Source organism: Urocitellus parryii, chromosome 6 (genome assembly GCF_045843805.1).
Source record: "Urocitellus parryii isolate mUroPar1 chromosome 6, mUroPar1.hap1, whole genome shotgun sequence".
NCBI classification, from domain to species: domain Eukaryota; kingdom Metazoa; phylum Chordata; class Mammalia; order Rodentia; family Sciuridae; genus Urocitellus; species Urocitellus parryii.
In genome coordinates, this window is record NC_135536.1 from 137,332,414 (window position 1) to 137,359,705 (window position 27,292).

The 27,292-nt window shown below is 36.0% G+C and overlaps 1 protein-coding gene across 1 annotated transcript in view; it reads right to left on the minus strand.

Annotated features, from left to right (window-relative positions):
* The window catches only part of Akap13 (A-kinase anchoring protein 13), a 317,423-nt gene that overhangs the window by 235,898 nt on the left and 54,233 nt on the right, over positions 1-27,292 (minus strand). The window contains exon 2 of the mRNA XM_077800210.1: positions 5,875-5,918. Within this exon, the coding sequence (XP_077656336.1) occupies positions 5,875-5,907 (33 nt within the window). The 5' untranslated portion in view covers positions 5,908-5,918. The remainder of the gene's footprint in view (positions 1-5,874; positions 5,919-27,292) is intronic.

Sequence of the window (27,292 nt, forward strand, 5' to 3'; positions counted from 1 at the left end):
CATCAGGTTAAGTATTCAGGGAAAACCAAGAGCAAGTTAGTGAAATGGATCAATAGCAAATTATAAAAATATGGTGGGGTTTTCCTCCCCAAAAAAATACTTTTAGCAAAGGAAGAATATAAAAACAAAGCCAACTTTTTTTTAAATAAAACTCAGGTAAGTGAGAGCCATCTCCACTAAAAGATATTTCTCAATTAAAGGATACCTACTTATACCTGAAACATGGAGCTTAGAAATTACTAAAAAGATCTAAAACTATTTTTCCTCAAGAATCCAGGCAGCCCAGCAGATACACATTAGGATAAATGATATCTCTAAGAGGTCTGACATAACCCCAAGCCGCTAGGGCCACTAAAGCTTTCGAAGCATACACCAAATGTAAGGAAAGGTGGACCCAAGGGAGAGTCAACCGTCTGTGAAATTCTGTAAGATATAACTTTTCCCTTATCTCCTAAGTCTCCAACTTCATTCTGGAAGAGAAAACAGGCCCTGCCCGCCTTTGTCCTCACTAAGACCCAGTCACTATTCTTTCTGTCCCTCAAACACATCAAGTTGGTACTCACTTTAGAGCTTTTGCATTTTACTCCCTTGAGGCAGAATAATGCCAACATTTTCACAATGATAGCTCCTCCCAGTCACTCAGGTTTCACCTCTTACGGCATGTCCCTCCCCTCAGAAGCCTCCCCTCACCAACCACCTAAAACAAAATAGCTCTAGCCACCATCACATCCTCTGGTTTTATTTATTTTCATAGACCTTTTATTCCTGTTAGGTTTTCTAAATCATCTGCCCCTGCACAGTGTAATGCAAGTACCATAAGAGAAGGGACTGTATGTTTTGTTCATGGGTAAATCGTTAGCATCCAGAACAGGACTTGGTATAAAGAAGACACCTGAATGTCAGAATTCCCCAGCTCCAGCCCCAAATTCACATCTAATCCTCACACGTGAGTGAGATTAATTCATTCTTAGGAATAAAATATTAAAGGCTCAAATGCAACTAAGGTTTCTGGAATTCCTCTTCTCCTGACTTAACTTTGCCTTCTTTCCCATTCTCCACTAATTATAATTCCATCTACTCTTTTATCTTAAAGAGCTTATTTATTCTCACAGTAAGAAGTACCAATTTTTAGAGATGATATGTACTATCCCTACTTTAAACCCAACATCCTTGCCCCACAATTCCAAGCCCAAATCTCTTGCTATCAAGAGGACACTCATGTGTTCTTTGTTTAAAGAACAAGTTCATCACTGCCTCCCTATGCCTGATAATGGCATCAGCTGTCACCCATTCAAAATTTTCTGTCAACTGTCATTCAGTCTGTCTTCTCTTCCACTCCCCATTTCGAATGAAGTGTTCAGTCCTTTTTTAAAAATATTTCTTTCATCTGCCACTGTCTTTCCATTTTCAACTCATTAACCTATGTACACCATCACACAAAAAGGGGTATTACTAAGCTTTTCAGAGGTTTTACCACCACCACCCAATGAAACCTTATAAATCCACCTGACAATAATCAATATTTCTGTGGAGGCTGTTAGAAATACCTGACATAGTAATGTAACTATACACTGCCTAACACAAAGGCTGTACTCAAGGAATAAGAACTGATAAGACAAGAAACAAAGGCATAGTCACATTGCACTCCTGGTTGTCAAAAGTTCTAAGCCAGCCACGCACGGTGGCACACACCTGTAAATCCCAGCAGCTCGTGAGGCTGAGGCAGGAGGATTGCAAGTTCAAAGCCAGTCTCAGCAACTTAACAAGGCACTTAGCAACTCAGTGAGACCCTGTATCTAATAAAATAGTTTTTAAAAGGGCTGGGGATATGACTCAGTGGTTAAGTGTCCCTGGGTTCAATCCCTAGTACCCCCCACCCCAGAAAAAAGTTCCAAGCCATCCCACTGTGAACATTAAAAAAAAAAAATCATTAAAGGAGTTTCATTTAAACATTCAACAGTACATACTTCCACCTGCACAGTATAGAAACTTTCTTACAACTGCAACTTATTCCGGATGCATCTTTATTTAAAGACCGATTAAAATATTTGGAATCCAGCCTATTTTTTTCTTAACTTGTAGAAATAAGTTCTCAGGATTATGTGTTTTTCATATTTAGTAGCAGTTTTCTCTCTCCTACCAATGATGCTCCCCCCTAGTTGATCCCAAATATGAACTAAAAGAAAAAATTCAACAGAATCTTGCCATTCCTTTGATCATTGTCTGTTTTTACAGGTGCAGAGAACTGTACCTCAAGTTCAACAAACTCACCTATAACTAGTATTTTTCTTCACCAAAACAGCATAAATCACTATGATTTGACTCAGTTAACTAATTGACAGTACAATATACTGTCACTTCCCTTTTTAAAAGGATAACAAACTACCCTACTTATTACTAATAATAAATGTATTTGAAACCTGAAGTTTAAGCGATTCTTCAGTAAAGTCTGTTAAGTTCACTTCAACACATAATTATATACGAAGCAAGGCTGAACCTTGCTTCCCTAGCAGAATGAAACTTGTATAAGCTTAACAAGGTTTACATTGGTTTCTATGACTAATTTTAGAAAACACAGACTCAAATCACAATTTTACCACCAGTGAGCTATGCCTTTTATCACAACACATTCAGACCTCATCTCCTCATCTCTAAGATGGAATGGGGCTGAAGCAGATAATATCGAAGGTTTTTATTAACTCTATAGTTCTAGTAGACTCCAAGAAGGAAAGATCAGTAGGCTTCTAACTGATCTTTCTGCCTCTACCCTCTTCTTCCCAATTATCCTTCATACTACCATCAATAATTTTTCCCAAACTACTACAGAATAGTTTTCTGTTACTGTTACAAAAAACACCATACCACCAACTCAGTAGCTTTAAAGAACTCACATAGATATTGTACAATTCTGAAATTCAGATGGCTAAAATGACTTTTACTGGACTAAAAACCAGGTTATTAGCAGGGCTATGTTCCTTCTGAAGTTTCTAGAGAGAAAAAGTGTTATCTGCTTTTTCCAGTTTCTAGAGGCTGTAATTCCTGGGCTCATGGTTCCTTTCTTCACCTTCAAATTCAGCAGTGTGGTATCTTCAAATCTCTGAAACTGACCCCAACTCTCTTCACACCCTCTTTTACTTATAAGAATCCCAATGATTGCAATGGATCACCAGGATAATCTTCCATCTTAAGATCCATAATTTAATCAATAAGAAGAACCTTTTACAGTATAAGGTAAATACATTCAGTTTCTGGGAATTAAGATGTGGACTATAAAATCCATAGATGAAGACACAGGAGTCAATCTCTGTCAACTGGTTTCTGCAAAGAACTCTTAGATAGGATACCAAAAGTATAAGTGATAAATAAATAATAATCTGGGCATTATCAAAATGGAAATTTTTAAATTTTTTTTTTTAGTTTTAGATGGACACAATATATTTATTTATGTGGTGCTGAGGATCGAACCCAGTGCCTCACATGTGCAAGGCCGGTGCTCTACCACTGAGCTACAGCCCTAGCCAAAATGGAAACTTTTTGAACTTCAAAGAACATCACTAAGAAAGTAAAATGACAACCCATAGAACAGCACATTTTGCAAATCACAAACCAGATAAGGAACTTGAGCCCAGACTATACAAAGAATCTTTACAACTCAATAATAAAAGACAATCCAATTTTTAAATGGGCAAGGAATCTGAATAGATATTTCTTTAAAGATATATAAATGACGAGCAAGCACATGTAAAAAGTGATCAAAATCATTAGCCATTTGGGTAATGCAAATCAAAACTACAATAAGATATCACTCCACACCCACCAACAGGGCTACAATCCAAAAGTCAGACAATAAAAACATTGGCAAAGATAGAAACGGAAAGTCTCATGCACTGCTGATGAGAATGTAAAATACAATAGCCACCATGGAAAACAGTTTGGCAATTTCTCAATATATTAAACAGAGTTATCATATAACTAAACAATTTTACTCTTAATGTGTATACCCAAGAAAAATAAAAACGTATTCCTATACAACAACACTATTCATAACAACAAAAAGTGGAAAGGACTCGAATGAACAATAACTAGAATGAATAAACAAAATGTGGTATAGATAGATACACATCAGATTATTCATCAATAAAAAACATCAACACAAGCTCTAAAATAGTTAAAACTTGAAAGCATGCTGTTAAAAAGACAGTCACAAAAGGTCATATATAGTTGACTCCAACTACATGAAGTTTGTAGAATAGATAAATCAATAAAGATAAGTAAATAAGTGGTTGCCAAGCACTGGGAGGAGTGGGAAGTGAACTACTAATGAGTATGACATTTCTTTGGGAGTGATAAAAATGTCCTAAAGTTAGAAAATGATCATAATGGCACAAAGGGAAATGTAGACTGAGCATCCCTAATCTAAATAAAATCCAAAATGCTTTTCCAAAACACAAAACTTTTTGAGCACCAATATGATGCCACAGTAGAAAACTCCACACCTGAAAATGTCACACAAAATTATTTAAAATTAATTTGGGGCTGTGTGTCGAATATGTACATAAAACAAATTGATTTCATGTTTAGACTTGGATCCTAAGATAGCTCATTATATATACACAGATATTTCAAAATCAGAAAAAATTCAAAACATGATCTGGTCCCAAGTATTTCAGACAAGGGATTCTCTACCTGTAAATAAAAAACCAATTAATTATACTTTTGAAAGGGAGAATATATGATATGTGAATCAACAAAGATGCTCTAGAAAAATCTAAGGCATTCAATTCACATGAAAACTAACTGATAAACATATATCATTCCCAAGTAATCAGGAAAGAAAATAAATACATAAAATATTTTCTAAGAGCATGTATTTTTCTTTATATGTTAAAATTAACAAAACCAACTATGCATAAGAATTATATGAATGACTCATGTTGGAAAAAAATAACTACTGTAAACAGCAATGATTAAAAATAATTAAATACATAATGAACAGAAGTTTTAAAATATACATCATCAATGACTCCTTGATGGTCAAAAAACAAAATTCCCTCACCTTTGTCTTCCTTTGGAAGTAAGCTTCAACACTCTATAGTTATCCCACATGATTCCCCAACAGAAATTCAGCTGGAATTTACCCTACCACCACTCAACTAACACCACCCTTATTTGCCCATCTCCCTTTTGTCCTAAACAAATTAAGGAGATGTTTCAACCATCTAATTGGTCCTGATTCAAGGCCTGACTCAAATCCTATCACAAACTTTTCTCACCCTCTCCAGAACGTAGCAAACCAACATCCTCTGGCCTCTCACAGCTCTGTCAGTAGCTCTAGATGGCTCCTCCCTAATAAGCACCTTTCCAGCCCCCCAATGAAGTCAATGCACTTCCACTCCTTGTCCAGCCTCAACCTGTTAATTTATCCATTTCATCCTATAATTCACTCTCTTCAAGAAGAATGGTGTGTCAGCTTTCACCCCGTCTTAAGGTAAACAACACTCTTGCCAATGACAGGGTGCCACCTAGCTGCAACACAAGGTAACTCACAATGGGAATGGGAAAAATCTCCATTTAAATTTTACAGAAATGCACAGCAATAAAAGAAAGAAGCCACAGTACAGTACCATTTGCAGGGCAATTTGTTTCATAGGTACATCTTATCACCCTGACTAGATTACCTCACAAGTCTTACAGGTATTATTTGTTCTCAGCTCAGTTTCATCATGTACTAGTCAATTTAGTATTTACTAAATCAAACTCAATTCCTGATGCATAAAAAATTATTTGGTAATCTCTATCACAAGAGTATGAGTTTATTACAAATAATGAACAACATGGATAAGTACAAAATGAAAAGAAATCACATTTACTCACATATAATGGAGCTTGTTGTGGATTAAGTTTCATTGCCCAGGACACTGAAACAGAAATTGAAGAAATAAATGAGAATTAAATTGGAAATGGTCACCAAAAATATAAAAATCACCCACAGCTCTAAGAGTACAATCCTATGTCTGAGGTTAGTGTGTGTGTGTATGTGTGCGCGCGCGCATGCGTGTTCAGCTTTCCTTAGAGATTTGGGAAAAAGGAGGCTCAAGGATTACAGAATTCCTTGTATTCCAGCCACTTTTCAAGTGGGGAGAATGATTTTCTAATTGAAGAAGAAAGACAAAGGCTTCACTGTCACAGAAAACCATTGATCAGATATTTAAAGCATTTACCAAAGCAAAACCATTAAATGTTCATTTGTGCTTCTGTATAACCCACCAAACTCACAAAATGCTGCTCTACCCAAGATATCCCCCTAGTCCCACTAAGGAGTTTGGGGAAAGGGAAAGGAAGTAGCAAAAGACTACTAGAGCTCTTTTGCTCACTGCCATCTTCTCAGAGAAGATGCAGCTTGCCTTTAACAGCTAAAAACTCACCTTCCTCAAAATTAATAGCTGAATTCCTTAATTATTTGTCATTAAATGAATGCTCACAAAAATCTTATGAAGAACTTTACAGAAGATTCCCAATACTGTATAACACATTTCTGAATATTAAGAATAGCATGTGGGATTTCAGAATGATAAACATCCTGAATGTGACTATAAGCTGATCTTCAGGGCACTCTTTCCTTCCAGTACACCTAAAGAAATCTACACTAAAAACCAACTTTAAGAAATGTAATAGTAACTAACTCTTTTAGTGGAAAATTTTAATTATATTTCAGATTCAAATAACAAACACTGATGAAAAAATGGCAGGCTTGAGTAATTGCTCAATGTATTAAATATCCATTTAATTTAAAATTAACTCACTGTGCTCTCTGGCCTTTAATCAGCTTTCCCGGTCCTGTTCAGACTTGCTGAGATATGGGATTTAAAGAACCTATAAATTTATAAACTAATGTGTGTTGAATAACTTAAGAAGTGTTCCTGCCATCACAGGCAGAAGAAACTGATATGAAAATTAACACACTGGTAACCCACAAGAATTAGAGAAATCTATGGGTACAAACTAATGACTTTTCAGCCCTCTTATGCGCCATAATTTGCCAAGGAAACTTGGAATACTGTGTAAGGACCACAATATCAACTATCTGAGGGGCTCCCACTGCATACAGATGTGAACTGAGAGATGAGAGAGCTCAGAGGGCTCTAATGAAGAGCTGATGCCATCTGAACTGCTTGAACTATGTGTTTATCCAAATGTATTTCAAAGCCATAACCCATAACAAGTTGCTCTAATAAGAGGATTAAAGAGGGATGACAAAGTGTCTGTCCTCTCCCACTGGTCAAAGTGCCAGGTCATTGTGTTGTTGGCAACACAGGCTACTGAAAAGAATATATCTGTCAAAAGTAATAAAAGTAATGACCAGAAGGCTCCAGAAACAGATTGGTTTTAGACTTCTTCAATGATGACACATGAGGGGAAAGAGAGAACTAAACTTCATTGGGTTTTATATATGATATTGTATTCATTCTCCATAAAAAAAAAAAATCACTTTTCTCATTTCACTGGTGGGGGAGTCTTTTCAAAAATTAAACATATTTAACACAAAGAGCAAAAAGTAAATGGGAGAGCCTAAATTCAAACACTGTGTGATACCAATACATTTTTTTCTCCACATTGCCAGTTCTGATCAAGCCTTCCCAAAAAGAAAGCTAAAGAAATGTACTCTGTCCATGCAATGGTTTCAAGACAGAATGTTAGGAAAAAACCCTACAATTTCTTCCTTACCTAGAAAGCAATGAATGACTTAAAGCAAATTCACAAGTCCAATAGGGCTGTTTTCATGTTACAACCAATACATGAGAAACACTGACAATAAAGACTGCCTAGCACTTGAAAGACTAAGAAGAAATATCAAAATTAAAAGACTACACGACATGGTGTTAAGTTCGATCAACAAATCTACCACTCAACAGTAAAACCAGCTAGAGTTTTGAGCAGTCATAAATGTAAGGAGTGTGAAATAAACAGAAGCATAATAATTGTTTTTATTCTTTTTTAAAAATAATAAGTTGTAGATACACACAATATATTTATTTACTTTTATGTGGTGCTGAAGATTGAACCCAGTTCCTCACATGTGGAAGGCAAGCACTCTACCACTGAGGTATAGCCACAGCCTCTGTTTTTATTGTTTCCACATTTTTCACTTTAAAATGTTGAAAGAAAACAAAATTTCATAGTTCAGTGTCATATAAAAGTGACAAAATCACTTTATGTCAAAATAATACTTTCCCAATTTTAATGCAACTGTCTCAATTATATAAATTGATGTTGTCCCCTAACCCTCACACAAAAATCTCTTAAGGTACTTTAGAGAAGCAAAGGTTGTGGGTACAAGTGTTCCTGCATTTTGATATAAACTATGGTCAGTCTTTTCTTCATAGGGTACAGTGAGGACACCATCATCAGAATGAACCGAAGATGGGCATACAATGTTTAAAAGATAAACAATAGCACAAGTTTTAGAATTTTTGAAATTCATGCTGTTCACAAAGGAGTATGCAGAAACTCAATCACCGTACAGGACTACACAGAAACTCAGGCATGAAGTGATATGGCAGTATGACCTGATTCAGAGAGAAAGGGAGACAGAAAGCACCTCCACCAACCAATGTGCCTAAGCAAATGAATGCAAAATCTTAAATGTTACAAAGAAAGCTACACCTAAATTAAATTTGGTGTCTATGGCAGTAGTCAGCCATCACTGTAAAAGGCGGGGTGAACAAATATTTTAGGCTTTGCAGGTTGTCTCTGTTACAACATATTTTTTTTAAATGAATATAGCTGCATTCTGATAAAACTACTTACAAAAAGAGGCAACATGCTGGAGTCAGCCAGCTGGTGACAGTATGCCAACCCTTAGTTAAAAACTAACAAAATACCTCTTAAGCTCAAGAAGGATTACATCCATATTCAACAGCTTTGTTATGTCTCAATGATACTGTCAGCTAAAAAACACTCCTCAATACAGGAAAATTATAGGGTGCTGCACAACATTCTCTATACAAGAATCAGATTAATCCAGATTCATGGTGTGACTTTGAGCAAGTCACTTGACTTGTCTAAAACTCAGCCTCCTTATTTACAGAAACAGCCTAATTATTCCTGCCTACACTACAGTGTTGGTGGAAGAATCAAAAACACAATCCAGGGGGCTGGGGATGTGGCTCAAGCGGTAGCGCGCTCGCCTGGCATGCGTGCGGCCCAGGTTGGATCCTCAGCACCACATACAAACAAAGATGTTGTGTCCGCCGATAACTAAAAAGTAAGTAAATATTTAAAAATTCTCTCTCTCTCTCTCTCCCCTCTCACTCAATCCAAGTCCAGCACTTAAAGCACACTGCCAAGCACAGAGAAGCCACCACTTCTTTCTCTTGCAGTTTCTGAATGTCAACAGAGATAAACCATGAAAGACATCTAAAAACCATAAATGGCTAAATGAAACCCTTCAGGTACCCAGAGATATCTTTCTGACACAACCACAAAAAAGGAATGTGGGGTAACAAATACTGAATTCTTAAGTGTATGTATCTCTGGGCAGTGCAGGGAAATTTCATTCCTAAATTATCAGTTTCTTAACTGTAACTATTCAAACAAACAGATATTACTTTTGCAAAACAGTAAGAAACATACACAGAGCAAAGTTCCCTGTCATTCAACATACCACAACTAATATGGATATGATTAAAAAGACAGTTTCCTAAAAGTGCAAAACTGAAATCAAATAGACTACAGAATCCTTTAACAGGTGCTTCACCTATAATGAAATGTCTCTTAAAAGCTGGGCAGGGGGGGCCAATATCATATCAGGTAATTAAACTATTATCTTTCTAGTGCCTGTTTAGCTGAGTGATATCTCATTTCTTAAGGACCAGCTGTCCCAGTCTGATAAACTTATCAACTCAATTGACATGGTTTTTATCATTCACAATAGGGAAGCTTCCAAATACATACACACATACACACATACACACACACACACACACACACACACACACACAGGGGTGTGTGCAAATCACCCCTCACATCTGCCCCAGTCCCAACAGGAAGGGTATAGCTATTTTATTCTCACCCAAGTGTACACAGAAGATTTTTACCTTCCAAGTATTTCCATGGCAGAATATGTTTCAAATAAATCTCCCTGGCCAGGGACCTTGCTAAGACTGGGTTACACAGTCAATGACACTGTATTCTCTAGATTCTTGTAACAAGAGTCAATTTTCAGTTCTTGAGGAAAATAACAGGATCCAAAGAGTCTTTCCTTCAATTCTAAGGAATAGGTGCTGGAGGCTATAAGCCTGTTATATACTGGTTGAGGAAGTTAGGGAGGCTGGAGAGAGGCATTCTGAACAAAGAAAGAAGCAGGGCACACAGAGTAAATATTCCTGTTGAAGATGCCAGGTTCTGCATAAAAAATATAAATACCACATGTACCAAATATATTTCCTGAATGAGATACTGAAGAAGTCTGACAGCACTCATGAATGCTTTTCTTCTGCTGTAGCTACGCTAATTAATAATTGTGCAGTTAGCCTTAAACAGTGATTCTTGAACCTTAGTGTACTTGAGTATCAGTTGAAGGCCTTGTTAAGTAATGCAGATTCTTGCCCCCACCACCATAGAGACCAAATCAGACTAGATCTGATGATGTTTCTACTCTGGCTATACTTTGGGAAACAATGATATTGAGGCCCACAACATGTGTCTTATTTTCATTTGGCAGATAGCGTTGCTCTGCCCAACTATCACATGACACAAGACTTACTACCACCAAAAAAACAAAAGCAAAGACCTCATCACAAATGGGGGAGCCATAGCAGATAGAGAGGACAGAAAGGAAATAGGGTTAAATAGGGTATTAATACTCCACAGGAAAACAAATGAACATAGCAAATTAAAACGAAAATCAAAACAGCAAACAAAAACACTAACTCCCACATTAACTCATCTAATTTATTCTTTAATCAATGCTAGATTATACAATAGGCAAAATGATAATGAATTTAGGGCAAACACACATACACACAAAGTAAATATTATGAAATTTTAAAAAGTTAGAATTCTTTCAATATAAAAATGATTTAAAAAAATTAAATTTAAAAGAATCAAAACTCAGACTTTTTTAGAGTTTACTTTGAAATTCACATGGAAGAATATAGTATAAGAATAGCAGCTATTATGAATACAAACAACAATAAGTGTTGGCGAGGATGTGTGGAAAAAGGTACATTGCTGGTGGGATTGCAAATTGGTGCAGCCAATATGGAAAGCAGAATAGAGATTCCTTGGAAAATTGAGAATGAAATCCCATTTGACCCAGTTATCCCTCTCCTCTGTCTATACCCAAAGGACTTAAAAGCAGCATACTACAGGGACACAGCCATATCAACGTTTATAGCACCACAATTCACAATAGCTAAACTGTGGAATCAACCTAGATGTCCTTCAGTAGACAAATGGATTTTAAAAAATGTGGATTTATACACAATGGAATATTACTCAGCAATAAAAGAGAATAAAATCGTGGCATTTGCAAGTACATGGATGGAGTTGGAGGAGATAATGCTAAGTGAAGTTGGCTAATCCCAAAAAAACAAATGCTGAATGTTTTCTCTGATATAAGGAGGCTGATTCATAGTGGGGTAGGGAAGGGGAGCACAGGAGGAATAGATGAACTCTAGATAGGGCAGAGGGGTGTAAGGGAAAGGGAAAAGGGCATGGGGCTAGAAATGATGGTGGAATGTGATGGTAATCATTACCATAAGTACATGTATGAAGACATGAATTGGTGTGAATATACTTTGTATACAACAGGAGATATGAAAAATTGTGCTCTATAAGTGTAATAAGAATTGTAATACATTCTGCTGTCATATATAAATTTTTAAAAAATTAATTTAAAAGGCCCAAAAAATATAGCATAGTGTTTGCAGTGGGTACTGCCTCCTTTTCTTATGTTTATTAAATTCAATGTCTGGAACACAAAGACTCAATGATGGTTGATAATTTTTTCATTTTTCTGAGCCCCTAGAAACTAGTTATGCAGTTTCAGAGAGAAATCATATATGGCTCCTGCTGATTTAATACAGGACTTATAAATGTAAACAGATTTAAATTAAGAGTATAATTAGAACAATAATAAAAGATCAATAAGGTGGGAGCCCAGGCAGAAATTACTGGAGGAGGCAACTGTGAAGGAGTTTCACCAGGTAGAATTAGGAGAAGCACAGAGTCCAAGGAACAGCAAGCACAACACATGATAGCACAATGAGTTCTTTTTTTTTTTTTTTAAGAGAGAGAGAGAATTTTTTTTTAATATTTATTTTTTAGTTCTTGGCGGACACAACATCTTTGTATGTGGTGCTGAGGATCGAACCCCGGCCTCACGCATGCCAGGCGAGCAAGCTACCACTTGAGCCACATCCCGAGCCCGCACAATGAGTTCTTCACAACAATACAGACTAGTGAAAAGTGCAAGCAGAAGATGACAGGGATGGAGTCAAGAGAGGCACTTGTGTCAATTTATATACCTCAAAGCTGCATGGCCTTAGAAACCAAGGAAGAGAGAGGGAAGAAAATAAAACCATTACCATGACATGGCTCTACAATAAAGAAATCATAGCCATTCAAGAGAAATGGCATCAAAAAATTTCTGCCCCTCTCCCACTACCATCACCACCCTTTTTAAGCTCAGTTCAAATTTCTGTTATTTACAATTGCATGTTGAAAGATTCACAAAAAGTAGCATTGGATGTTTATAATCACATAACCTACACTCAAGCCCAGACACAGCCCAGAATCTGTTGTTGGTCACAACCAATCCAGAACCCTACCATGGCTCCCCTGAGGTACAGCAAGCCAACAGCTGGCTTCCAGATGAATCTGCATTAGAGTCTTCGTCCCAGTCCCTAACCAAATCCCATCAGCCACAAAACTTATAATCAAGAGGGGTCTGTCTCAGCATCCAGTCCTGATCATCTTGCTTCCCAGGGAAGAATCACTGCCAGATTACTTGCCTCTGCTTGTAGACTGGGTGCCAGAGCCTTATCACCTGAGAAAATCTCTCCATGCTCCCTAGGCACCTCTGACTCAACCTTCCCCAAATGTTATTTTTGTTTTCTATAGCACCCTCTCTGCCTAAACTGAAGTAAGCAATCATTTAAAAGTGTTCTCCTGAGGTACCAATCCTTTTCTTTAGGGATTTCTATGGCATGGTACTAAAATTATAACCTGCCATGATTCAAGAAGGGAAAAGTATAAAACTAAAATGTAATTGGCTTGGGGGACGTATCTGATCCATCTTTAGTTTTCTTAGAACTTCCAACAGTTGGAGCATTGCATAAGCTTAAATACTGCAACCACAGACACACATGGCCAGCACAGCAACTAATAAGCACACTACACTGCCTCTATTAAAAAGACTAAATAAATTTATTTTACACCAACCACCAATAAGCCACTTTGATGAAGATATTAAAAGAAAAAAACTGCAAAGTCCTTATCTAGATTGGAAACAACCTTTTATTGTTTAAGAATGTTTTAAACAAGCCCTGAAAGAAGAATGTAAAGATTAAAATGAGACTACCAATATAATTCAGAGATGGAGACAAACAGACTTGGATTTGAATTACAACTCTGGTACTGGTACTTACTGACTATTGTTATCTTGGACAAGTGGCTTAATTGCCAAGCTTTACTTTCCTTTTCTCCTAAATGGGGATAAATAAGAATAAAAGATATGTGTAAATGTCTAACACAATTGTAGGCAATAAAATCATAAAATTAAGTTCCTGTTCCTAATAATTAGTGTGAATCACTGAAAACCATTTCAACACTAACTTCACACCACAATCAACTCCTACATCTTTTAGACCCTCTTAATCACCTGTGCTGATCTTGAATTCTAAACAAAAGGTATTGCTGAGGGAAAAAGAGACCCCAACATATCTGGTGTTCTATTAAACACGATTTTTATCATTGCTGAGCTCTCAGAAGCCACCCACACTTTTCTTGCTGTCCCTCTGGTACGTCTGAACTATGTTCAAGCCCCCCCACACACACACGCAATTATCTCTGTGGTCTTCTTTGCACTCCTTTTCCTTCAGACTCTGTACACACCATCTGTGAGCATCATGCTCTCAGTCCAGTCCTACCTTTGCACATGTGAAGGCCTCTACCCTTGGTGATTCTGATTATAGGATTACTGCTAATATTTTAACCCACACAATCAGCAGTGACATACCGTCTGGTTTTTCCTCTTTGCACCAACACCATTTATGCCACAATATCTGGCAGTATGCTGGGCCCTCCCCCACACACAAAAAAAAATACTAAAGGAAAACATGTTTGGTATGAACATCAGAGACAGAAATTAATTAGATTTCTGTGCCATAGTTTATGGAAAGGGATCAATACATAAGCTATAAAAATCAAGCTACCAAAACCAAAATATCTAAGGTTAATCTAGTCCCAAAAGGTTCATCTAGTAGCCCATTAAAGACAGTATGGATCCTGCCAAGTGTTAAGGAATCCAGCCTTAAGCAATTTGTTTAATCTGCCAGAGAGGTAACAGGGAGCAGATTCAGAGGACAACCTCAAAGCAAAGAGGGCGGCAAAGGGTTATTTAATACTATACTTGGGTTCTCACATGATGGTTGCTACCTCTGGGAAGAGGAACATGCACATGTTATTTCAATTCTCCTTTGGTGCTAACACAGGCCTGTGGTTTCCTGAAAAAAAAAAAAATGGTTTCTAGTGTTTTGCAAAGATCTATATGGAGAAGAAAACTCCCAGTGGCATTCCACAGGTGAGAATTTTGCCACCAGCTGTATCCTGTTATCAAAAGGAAACGGAACTACAAGCTGCCTGGAGGTCCAGGCAAGGAAGAGCAAGACCATAAATTCAATAAGTGCTGACACTCTTATCCCTATGGCAATAAGAATAAACTTTAAATTTAGAAAAATTCATACACAGCTGGGCTGTATGTAAATTAACTTCTGCAGGGGTTAAAATAGATATCCGGTAAAAAGACTGCCAAATTCAAGCCTTTATACTTCCTCCATCCTCTCTCATCGAAAAAGCAAGCAGCCCAATGGGCTAAACCAATTATAAACCACCTGGAAAGACTAACTATAGGCAAGTGGGCACACATACAAATGCAACAGACATTACTGAGCTGGATGACCTTACCTGGACAAATCCCAGGGCCTGCTGTGGCTATTCCATTAGAAGTGATTTCACAGGGACACATAGCCCATCTTCTTGAACACATTATATGACAAAAGCAATATCAAATGAATTCCACAAGTAGCTAGCAGAAGAGCTCAGAAACAAAATGCTGCAAGTGGTCAAGGTAGGCCTTTAAATTATGAAAATGGTTCTCAGGTCTTAAGGATAAATACTGCCTTCAATGTTATACAATAATAAGTTTTTTGAGAACACAATGTTGAAAAACAAGAGGAATGGCATTTTGAGAAGGGAACATCTCAAAGTTGCAAAGTTTTAATAAAAACTTCAAATAAAAGAAAATTATAAATGTTCTAATTAGGTGAAGATGCTACACAGAAAAAGAAAAGTCACCTGTTAAAGACTTTTAATGAACTAGGATCAGCCATGTAAATGCACAGGAAAATCATCATCCCCACTTCTAAAAATCAAGATGCCATGTCAGTATAGAACTTGTGACAACATTAATATTTTTTTAATAGAAAATTTGACTACTTAAATGCAAAAAATTTATGAGTATTCTGAAATAACCGAAATGGGTTTTTTTCTTAATATTTGCTGCATTTTGTTTGAATTTTTTTTGTATTTGTAGATGGACAGCATGTCTTTTGTTTGTTTGTTCCTTTTTTTTTTTTTTTTTTTGAGGGGGGATACTGAAAACTGAACCCTGGAGCACTTACCTACTGAGTCACATCTCCAGCCCTTTTTTATATTTTATTTATAGACAGGGTTTCGCTGAGTTGCCTATGGCCTCAATAAGATTCTGGGACAGGCTTTGAACTTGAAATCCTCCTACCTCAGCCTCCTGAGTTGCTGGGATAACAAGCAAGCATCATTGTGCCTGGCCCTTGTTTTGTTTATTTTTATGCGGTGCTAAGGATCAAACTTAGTGCCTCACTTAGTGCAAGCACTCTGCCACTGAGCTACAGCCTCAGCCCCACAGAAGTGTTCCCAACCCCTAACTACATGGTAGAAAGGTATTCCTCACAAATCTCTCCTCCAAGTAACATGTAGGGGAGTACTAAATTAAACTGAATCTGCGTTCATAACAGTCCACAGTAGAAGTAGAGAAACAGCCAGGCATCTACTGTACAATACCCTTTCATTTAAAACAAATACAAACTGAAAAAATATTGTTGTTCCATAAAAATCAATGCTATAATAGTGTTAATTATTGGTCCCAAGTGATAACAATTTGATCATAATGAGCACACAAGGAGCACAACTGGCTACTTCACCTAAAAACCAATCAAAAAGTAAATTAATTAGGAAAAAAAAAGAGTATAGATTTTAGAATGTACTGTCCTAAATATAAAACCAATGTTTTTGTAGGTTTCTCTAACTGGGTCCAGAAAAGAGAGAGTGAAAAGTAGATGGATTATGTATGTGTTCAAAGAACCCAGGCCATCGGCAAAGCAGCTCAGTCTAGAAGGGGTAAGAAAAATATAAAGAATGCAAATCAGCATACTACAGTGATGTAGCCACATCCATGTTTATAACAGATCAATTAACTCCGAATAGTTAAACTATGGAACCAAACTGGGTGTTCTCCAACAGATGAACAGATAAAGAAAATGTGGTATATATTCTATACACAATGAAATATCACTCTGCCTTAAAGAAAAATGAAATTACAGCATTTACCGGTAAATGGATGAAGCTGGAGAATATCATGCTAAGAGAAATAAGCCAATCCCCCTGGCAAAAAAAAACCAAAGGCCAAATGTTCTAATATGCAGATGCTAATTCACAATTGGGTTGGGTGGGGCTAAGGAAGAAAAGAGGTACTTTGGATTGGATAGAGGTTAGTGAAGGAAAATGAGGGAGTAGGAAGGATAGTAGAATGAATTAGACATTATTACCCTATGTACATATATGTTTACACGACCAGTGTGATTCTAAATCATGTAAAACCAGAAGAATGAGAAATTAGACTCCATTTATGTATGATGTGTCAAAGTGCATTCCACTGTCATATACAACTAATTAGAACAAATTTAAAAAAAAAAAACACAAAAAAGGGAAATAATTCAACAACCAATTGAGTGCATACTGTAGAAAGGGAGTTTAGATAGAACTAACTATATATAGTTCAAATAAGCTCTGCAGATAGTGCTGTGAGGCCTTGGCTTTCTGATTCTCCACATAAATAGGCCCCACAAATGGCTCCTCACTACAGCAAACAGTTGGTTCTGTACTAGATAAGTCATGGTCAGATGCAAACAAAATTTAGACAGATCTAAAAGAACTTAAGCTGCTCCAAAAACTTGGACACATCCAAAACAGAATCAACAAAACATCCCATGCCGAGTAAAGAACTGATAGACTGCTTTGGTCATAGTAAGAGGGCACTACACGAGAGAGGAAGAAGCTGAAGCATAACCCTGTGCTAACTGAAGGCTCTCTTCCTCTGTATTATTTTTTTAAGTAACTTTATTTTATTTGTTTGTTTGTTTATTTTTAATGTGGTGCTGAGGATCAAACCCAGAGCCTCACATGTGCTAGACAAGCGCTCTATCACTGAGCCACAATCCCAGCCCCTCTCTTTCTCTGTATTAAACAGGTTTAATAATCACTTGCCTCAGACAGCCTGCTGTAGGTCAAATGAGATGCCATTTGTGCAGCAGTTTAGTATAGTGGTGACCCAGAACAGGTGTTCTGTAGACTGTCTTTCACTGACACCAAGCAAACCTGACACAGGATAACCAACAAGAAAAAGATGGTCATGGTAAACAAATTAAATCCTTTCTTCTTATTGGTTGTCACAGCAGAATCTTTTAAGAAATACAGCCTACTCAACACTAGTTTGAGAGCTTAAGGTTAGAACCTCGGTAAAATCAATTCTGTCTTTAGGCAATTTAAGATGAAAAAAATTGTTTTTAACTATCAAACAGAGTTAGGAACAGTTGTCTTTGTGGCTGGCTCTCCATCAGCAGGGAGTAGCAATGGTTACAAACCACAATTCAGCAGATTTTCAGTCCCTACCCGATGAAGTAAAAGCTCAAAAGTCAAATTTTTTCAGTTTAAAAATCATATTCTTGATTCCCTTTTCCTTCTCTATGCTCCATTATTCCCCAAATGTGGGCAGATCCACTTTCTAAAACAAAAGCACCCAATTACCCATCACAGGAAGAACCTAAACAAAAATGAAAGGTGAAGATTGACTACTGATTCTATTCCACATTCTCCTTAATCTGTGGCTTCTCCCTCCCCAATGTGACACATGAAGTTTCTATGGAAGGACCTGGCATTTTTAAGCTCACATGTTTGTACAGAAATAGGAACAGTGTAAATGTTTGGAGAACAGAATGAAAGGATTATCAACTGGCTTCAATTATACCAACTGATCTAATCATCATGTTACATGATTCTTCTGGCATCTGAAGTCTATTTCTTAAACTCAAGCAGGAGCATTTTTTAAAATATTCCTCCATCTCTCATCTTTCTCTCTCAAATATAACCAAAATATACCTGGTGGTAAACACATGTGCTCATTGACTTTTAGAATTCATACTCATCTAAAATGGACCTCACAGACAGATAAATTTCACTTCATCTGATTTCATTCAGATAGTCTTCTCATTTGTTCTTCTAAAGAGTATTAATTCTGTAGTTTTAACAGCTTATATCTTATAAATTAGGAAGAAATACCACATCAACTTTATAAGTAAACCTATAAAGTTTACTTACTCTATAATTCCAGGTACCATACTAATCCTGACATTAATCCATTTTACAAATAAAGAGATTCATGATTAAAACACTAACCCCTGTGAGATCACACAGGTGGTAACAGTGACGGCTAGAGTGTGAACCCAGATCTGACACCAAAATCCATGCTCTTAACCCAGTGCCACAGGTATATAAGCAAATGAGGCAAGGTAATTTTTGTGAGTTGAGAACTAAATATAGAAAAGATGAAAACAAATTTTCTGGGTGTGATGGTACATGCCTGGAATTCCAGTGACTGGGGAGGGTGAGGCAGGAGGATTCAAAGTTATAGGTCAGCCTAGAAAACTTAGTGAGACCCTGTCTCAAAATAAAAAAAAAAAAAAAAAAAAAAACAGAGCTGGGGGCATAGTTCAGTGGTAGAGCACCCTTGAGTTCAATTCCCAGTATAATAATTATTCACTCAAATAGAAAATGCATGTTGGAGGAAGGAAAATTTCACTAAGTAAAAGAATAAAGTGAGAAGAGGAAGGCAGTAACATATGCCTGTTTAAATCTTCTTTGCAGACATCTGTTTTATCTCTTGAAAGCACATCACTGTGGACCAATTTATAGATGTGTTGTATTCTGTTTTGCAACAGTAGTAGGTAATGAATTATAAAGTCAGCTGCTAATTACCCAACAAATAAAGCAACTCAACAGGCCAACATGTTCTTATCTATATTCAAATGGAAATGTTTATAAGCCTCAGAATTAGCTAGAAATGGAATTTCTCCTACACAAAATAAGTTTACATCAACCATGTGAAATCTGTTATCCCCCAAATTTAACTGCTGTTATAAGCAACAGAAATTTCTGAGAATGTTTTCCCTAAATTCTATAAAACTATTATTTAAAAAAAATAGTCAAGCTTCAAAACCAATGCCCAAACTCAAGAAATGAATAGGCAGTCTTTCCCATTCTAATTGTGATGTTTCTGTCAGTACTGCATCGAATTTTATAGGTACAAATAAGTAGTATACATACTACCATTTCAATACTTAAAAAACACTCTGGCTTTTCAAACAGATAATTATCAGCCTGGAAATCTGCCATTAAGGTGAAAAGACAACTAAAAAATAAAGCAGGGCTGGGGTTGTAGCTCAGTGGTGCACTTGCCTAGCATGTGTGAGGCAATGAGTTCGATTCTCAGCAATGCATACAAACAAAATAAAGGTCCATCGATAACTACAAAAAATATTTTTTAAATATTTTTTAAAGAAACAAGATGGGTAGACTAAAGACCAATATGACATGTCCTTCCATTATAGACCTTGATGGCTAAACTAAGTCAGAGCAAGAAACAAAGAATGCACTCACCCATTGAATGCTGCCCCACTTGGTCCAAAAGAAAAAATACCACAGAATTGAGAATCTTAAAAACTTAGTTATGAAATCTTCAAGATAATCTTTTCAGCATTCAGATGTGGGCTAACAGTCTCAGGCAGGCCTGCAACTTTAAAGCAACCAAAACCTCCACTAGTAATCTGTATTAGCTGTACTTAATAACCCCTAAGGCAAGATCTGCCTTTCAATAGCTATAATCAAATCATAACTATAAGCAAAGATAACATTTTAAATCTTACTAAACAAATCAACCTTTCATTTTTAAAAATGTGAAACTTTTGAGTTAGGCTTCCTAAGATATGTACTATAAAAAGTTAACTGGTGGTAACAATGAAAAAGCTTAAAGGTTTGGAAAATATTCTCTAATTGATATGTATTTCTAAGAGGGACCAGAGACAGCTCACAAATACTGAGCAAAGGGAAAAAAAAGAAAGAAAACCAATATGAATATCAAATCCAGGAGAATGGGTAAGTAATGATTTTAAGACTTAAAAAAAAAAAAAAAGACTTCCACTATTTTAAAAAGTCAACAAGGAAGTAAAAGCAGAATACAGATTGTAAACTCTGGACAATATACAAAAAGTGACTATTTGAAAGCACTAAAAAAAAGACAAAAGCTGACAGAAAGCTCAATGTTACTGATAAAACTCACTTTTTTTTTTTAAAGCCAGGGATTGAACTCGGGGGCACTCAACCACTGAGCCACATACTCAGCTCTATTTTGTGTTTTATTTAGAGACAGAGTCTCACTGAGTTGCTTAGTGCCTTGCTGTTGCTGAAGGTGGCTGTGAACTTGTAATTCTACTGCCTCAAGTCCCACTTTTATATTGTTTTTCAACTAAGGGCATTCCCCAGATCACATGTTGCAATAGTTAGAATTCAAGTAAAAAGATATCATTCTTATAATCGTGTATGAACTTTGCCCAAATCTTTGACAGATTCCCAACTTGTACTTGAGGGAGAGAATCCATAAAATTTCCAGGAAAATGTCAATATGGAAGCCTGAAAGAACTAAGCAAGATGGAACTAAATTGTGTCCAAAATGAACGAAAGTAAAAATAACTCAGAACAAAGTTTAACACTATTCAGAAGAGGGGAAGAAAAAAAAAATGGTGGTCTCATCATCTACAATGTGCAGCACACAATAAAAAATTACCAGATATGTATTAGAAGTTTAACATGAGGTTACTTTGTATTTGCATAAGAGTTATTTTACCTTTGACAAGCTGCAAATAATATCTGCATGTATCTGATGATGAATATATATCCAGAATTTATAAGGAACACTTCCAACTTAAAAAGAAGACATCCCAATTAAAAATGGGCAAATATTTGAAGAAGATAAATGAATGACTAAAGGCACGTGAAAGTTGCTCAACATCCTATCTAGGGAACAGTCAAAATTATTATTATAAGATGCCTCTATACATCAAACAAAATCATCCTCTTATCTACTTAAAACTTGAATTTTTTGTTTTCTCACAAAGAAACTCAAGTCCCAGATAGCATTATAATGGTATGCACCAAAAATTTCAAGGGGGAAAATGATACCATACATACTTACACTATCAAAAAATGGGGGTGGGGGAGCTGCATTTTCCAGTTCATCTTATGAAACCAACTTATACTGACATCAAAACTAGATAAAAACATTAAGAAAAATATAAGCCAAACCACTCACAAAAATAGACACAAAAATCCTTAATAATATTACCAATTCATATCCAGGAATATAAAAAAATAATAATACAAATTGGCCAAATGAAATTTACTCCAGTAATGCAATGATGATTTAACTTCTGAAAATAATACAATTCTGAAAATAATAGTATATAATTCACCTCATTAAAGAATTTGAAAGAAAAAGCACACAACTACATTACTGCAGAAAACTCATTTATAAAACACCATTAATCCATGATAAAACCTCTCAGCAAACTAGGAATAGAAAATTTCTCAACCTGATAAACAAAATCCATTAAAATCATACAAAAAGGTAAAAAATCTGAATGTTTACCATTAAGACAGATAACTTAACCAGAATGTGAGTTCTCACCCATGCTAATCAACACAGTCCTGGCAGTCCTAGCAAGTACAGTTAGGTAAGAAAAAGAAATAAAGGTATACAGATGGTGTGGGGATTGAGAGAATTAATGCTGCCTCTCATCTGCAGACAATAGGAATCTTCCAAAAGGCTAACAGAGAAAGTGTTTTATAAAGCAAGATGGCAGACTACAAGGTCAATAAACAAATAATTGTACTTCTCCTAGTTGCTAAAACAAACAAAAGAAACTTGAAATTTCAGATATTTATAATATCATCCAAATATTTAAGGATATATTTAATAAAATATGTGTAAGGTCTGTATACTGAAAATACAATAGCTGCTTTTAAAAAACCTGAAGAACATCTTAACAAATTTGCAAAAAAGTATAAAGGCTAGAAGAGGGCAAACTCAACCAAATGAGTGCTCACTGATGAAAAAAGAAAAAAAAATCAATAAAGGCAAAACTACTCCCCCAAATATTAATTTATTTAGGTTTTAAAACTGTATACAATATTCTACAAATCATACCCATATCCTAAGCTCTTTATTTGTTCTCCTGTTTGTTTTTTTCACACAATAACAAAACTTCTGAAAGTGATACAAATGGAAATCATCTGAGACAACCAAGACATCTATTCAATATCCTTGTATTCTTTAAAATAACAATTGTGGTCATGTTTTGTTTAACATTGGAAATATGCTGGCTCTCTTGTCATCCTGGAAATATCACAGAGTGCACTTACACAAAACTACATAAAACAGTCTGCTACACACCAAGGCTTCATAGTATAACCACTATGGTGTTATAACTCTTCAATGTCCTCAACATTAAGCAGAACATGACTATACTGTTAAAATGCTACTATGCTTATTCTTCCAACATAAAAATCACTATCTGTGTTACCAAAAGTTAAATTTCATTTCATAGCCTCTTTCCAAAAATAATCTCTCATCTGCTACTAGAGATTAAAATAGTCCAAACTTGTGTAAAGACAATTACTAAATCCAGAAGAGTCATCATAACAGAGTGTGATTTTTAAATCACAATATATCTCTAAAAGGGCTGTGAATTTAACCAGCTTTAAAGTGACACTGGTTGTAAAAGTATATGTTTCAGCTAATCAAAACATGTAATACAAACTGCAGACAGGGCTAGAAAGATGAGAAGGCAGAGACAGGATTCCTAACTTCAGTTCTTTGCAGTCTTAGAGTGTCTCCATGGAAAACCTTAAAACTTCCTTTATCCTGAAAAATACAAGCAAGCTTTTCTAACATGCTCTCATCATATTCATTCACCTGAGAATGCATGTAAGAGCTCCTTTAAACTCACACAATACTCTGAGAATAATCAAACAGATATCCATCTGACTACAAATGAACAAATGTAGGCTATTCCTGTATCACATAAACCACAAAACAATACTTTTAAGATTTTTGCTGTCATTCTTCCACATTATTTTAAGACAAAAATACATAAGAGAAAATTTTAATATACTGAGTCCTTGAAAAAATTAGAAATCAGGCATCAAAAATGCCCTCCCAACTCGACTTTGGTCAACATTTAAATCACTAAACTGGACAAAGAGAGAGAACGTGCAATGACCAAACTTTTTGAATCTAATGGATAATTTACCACAGATCCAAAAAGATTACAAGCTCAAATGCTAACTCCTGAAACTGTCTATTCTTTATTTTTTCATTCATTCACCAAAGTTCAGTAAGCACCTACAACTAGGAACATTGTGTTAGGTGCTACAGACAGAACAATAGAAATATTAACCCTTGTTCTTCAAAGTATATACACTCCAAGGTAAATAGATAGGAAAACAAAAAAGTTAAATGATGTACCACAGTTATCTAGGTAGAGGAAGATACAAAGAAAATGAATGGGGGGGGAGGGAGAAGCATGCAAACTCAAAAACACACTTAAAGAGGAAGGGGTCTGAAAGAAGGCAAATCTTTTAGGGCAAGCCCCCAGTGACCTACTTCCTCCAACTAGGTCCCACATTCCAGCAGCCTATTTGTTTATCGATAGATTAATCCACTAATGAGGTCAGAGCCTTGTGATCCAATCATTTCCTCAGCGCCCCACCTCTGAACATATGAGACTGCAACACTCCAGATCCAAACCATAACAAAGTGTTTCAAAAGTTATTTTCTAGTTATCATTGTCATCAATTTAAAAAAACAATCTACTATGGCGAGTAAGGTGCACTGGTAAACAGTATAATGGGAAGAGGGATAAGATAATAAATCATTCAAAGGATCCAAAAATTACTAAATTCCAAGTAATTGCCCTTGAGAGACCTCTAGTCTACAATAAAATAGCATGCAGATCCATAAGCAAATATACAGTGAGGTTATAAAGTAATAAATGCCTAAAGATCATTACAAGTTTAAGTACAGTAGAAATCTACCGTAATCTATCTGTAAACTAGTGAAAGATGGAAAAGGGATAGGGTAAGAAACTGAAAATTCCAAACCTACATTAACTTTACTATTAGGGAGATATTTACATAAATTTAAGAATCCTGAATCATATTACATATAGCTGTATAATCCTGAGCAATCCAATCATACTTCAGCTCATCTTCTATACTATAGACACAAAAGAACCTACCAGTTTAAACTTCCCATTTTGAAATTAATTCCTTAAAACTGAAGAATTACACAAAAATATATAAAGTAGAAATGACCTAGAACAACTGGCTATGATAACACCAAAGAGAAATAAAACGAATATATGTTTACATGGAAGGCTTCTTACATGCAGATTCTTTTAAAAATTCTTGAGAAGTGGGTACTCTCCTCTATTCTACAAGAAAAATGAAAAAAGTGGTGAACTTGGGCTGGAGATGTGGCTCAAGCAGTAGCACACTCGCCTGGCATGCACAGGGCGCTGGGTTCCATCCTCAGCACCACATAAAAATAAAGACGTTGCATCCACCAAAAACTAAAAAATAAATATTAAAAAAAATTCTCTTTCTCTCTCTCTCTCTTAAAAAAAAAAAAAAGTGGTGAACTCTGGAATCAATCTGACTCAAAAGCCGACTCTCTAATTCTGTACTATGCTAACTCCCAGAATCTATAACTGGATTTCTAAACTAACTGGACTTAAAACATTACTGATGTACACTCATGGATGGGCACAGGCACAAGAGGGAGAAGCAAGGTAGATGTATGAATATTTATGAAGAGGAAAATCACCAATCATCAAATCAAGGTGACAGTGGCAATCACTGCCATATACCATATTTTATCCTTACAGTTGCTGGGTCACAGGCATTATGTGGAAAGTGGAGGGACAATCTTCCAGGTAGTATTTCAGAATCTTAACAATCATCATGGTCTCATTAGGACACAGTACCTGGACATGAGCACAGCAGTATGCATTTCTAAAAAACGTTAAGGTTAGAATCATAGGAACCTAGCTTCCATATTTCAACGGAGGCATGTTAGTAACATTCATTACCCAGTGACTCCCAGTACTGCCACCAATAACATTACCCAGAAGAAAAAAAGCAAAAACCCCACAAAAGCCTCCCTGGGGTTGCTTTCTACCAACACTGACCTTGGTGTCTATAGAACTCACTGCCTTTAATGTAGCCAATCTAGTTCAAATTATGTGTCTCCTTTTTAACCCTTTAACAGAAACAAGAGTACAACAGAAAAGGAAAACAAAAAAGGCAGAGGGAAAAGCAAAACACACAAAAAGATCCAGGGTTACTTACAGACCTCTCAAAGATACCAGCCCTAGCACATTAAAAAAAAAAAAAAAATCATCACATTCTACCATTTTGTGCAATTTAATCTTGGCTGCATCTTAATCTACTGATCTCTTAATGGTGTGAATCTGTAAGAACCATAAAGAAACACTACAGGGACTGAAATCAGTCAGGCTTGTTAGAACCAGACATATGGAGAAGTAGGACAGTCCAGCCTGAACTCTTCCTGGTTCAGTGTGTAAACCGTCTTCCTTTTTTACTTTTATAAGCAACAACAAACTCTAATGATTTCTACTTAATTTTTTATTAAATTTAGGAAATGTTTATCCTTTGTTTGTGCAATTTTTTTTCATACCATTTTCTCTTTCTACATACAACTCCAGACCTTTTTAACTGTTCCACGTTTTGAGGTTCTGTTCATTTTTGTTTCAACTGCTTTCTGCAGATTACATCAAGCTTATAAACAAGTTCAATAATTCTTTCATTATCTCTATTCTGCTAAAAACTTACCCTGTAAAATTATTTGTTTTTCCTTTTTTTATAGCTTCTATTTCTCTGCTGAGATTTTGTATGTCTTCCTGTATGTAATTAAGTATAGTAATAACAGTTGCTTTAAAATCCTTATCTGCTAAATCTAGCATCAATCTCTATTACTTAGTTTTACTCTATAGAATGGGTCACATTTTTCTGTTTCTTCAGATTTTGAGTAACTTTATATTTTTTAAAGCAGACACTTAATTGAACTCAGAGGCAAACTTCTGTCTCTTGATGGCAGTTCCATTCTCTATTAAGGTTAAGCCTTGGCTTGGTGCCCCCATTCAAGTATGGCTCTATAATTTTGACAGGATTTCTATACAGAACTTGGGGTACTCCCTATCTGGGCTTTCTGTCCTTTAAAAGGCTAAAAAGATGTACAAAAGGTATAAGTGAGAAACCAAATGCACCAGGATGAAATTTAATATGGATACAGGTGAACCCTGCACTTCTATCAAAACACCCAGGACACACATACAAATGGACAAGGAGAAGAAATTTTTTTGAGACACCATCTCACTAAGCTGCTGAGGCTGGCCTTGAACTTTCATTCCTCCTGCCTCAGCCTCCCAAATCACTGGGATTTCAGGTGTGTGTCACTCTGCCTAGCAGAAAAAACCTATCTTAAAGTAGCATAAACAGAAAGAGACCTGTGATTTTGGCAGCCAGTAAACTCCCCTGTCAATAAGATGAAAAGTTAAGGAAG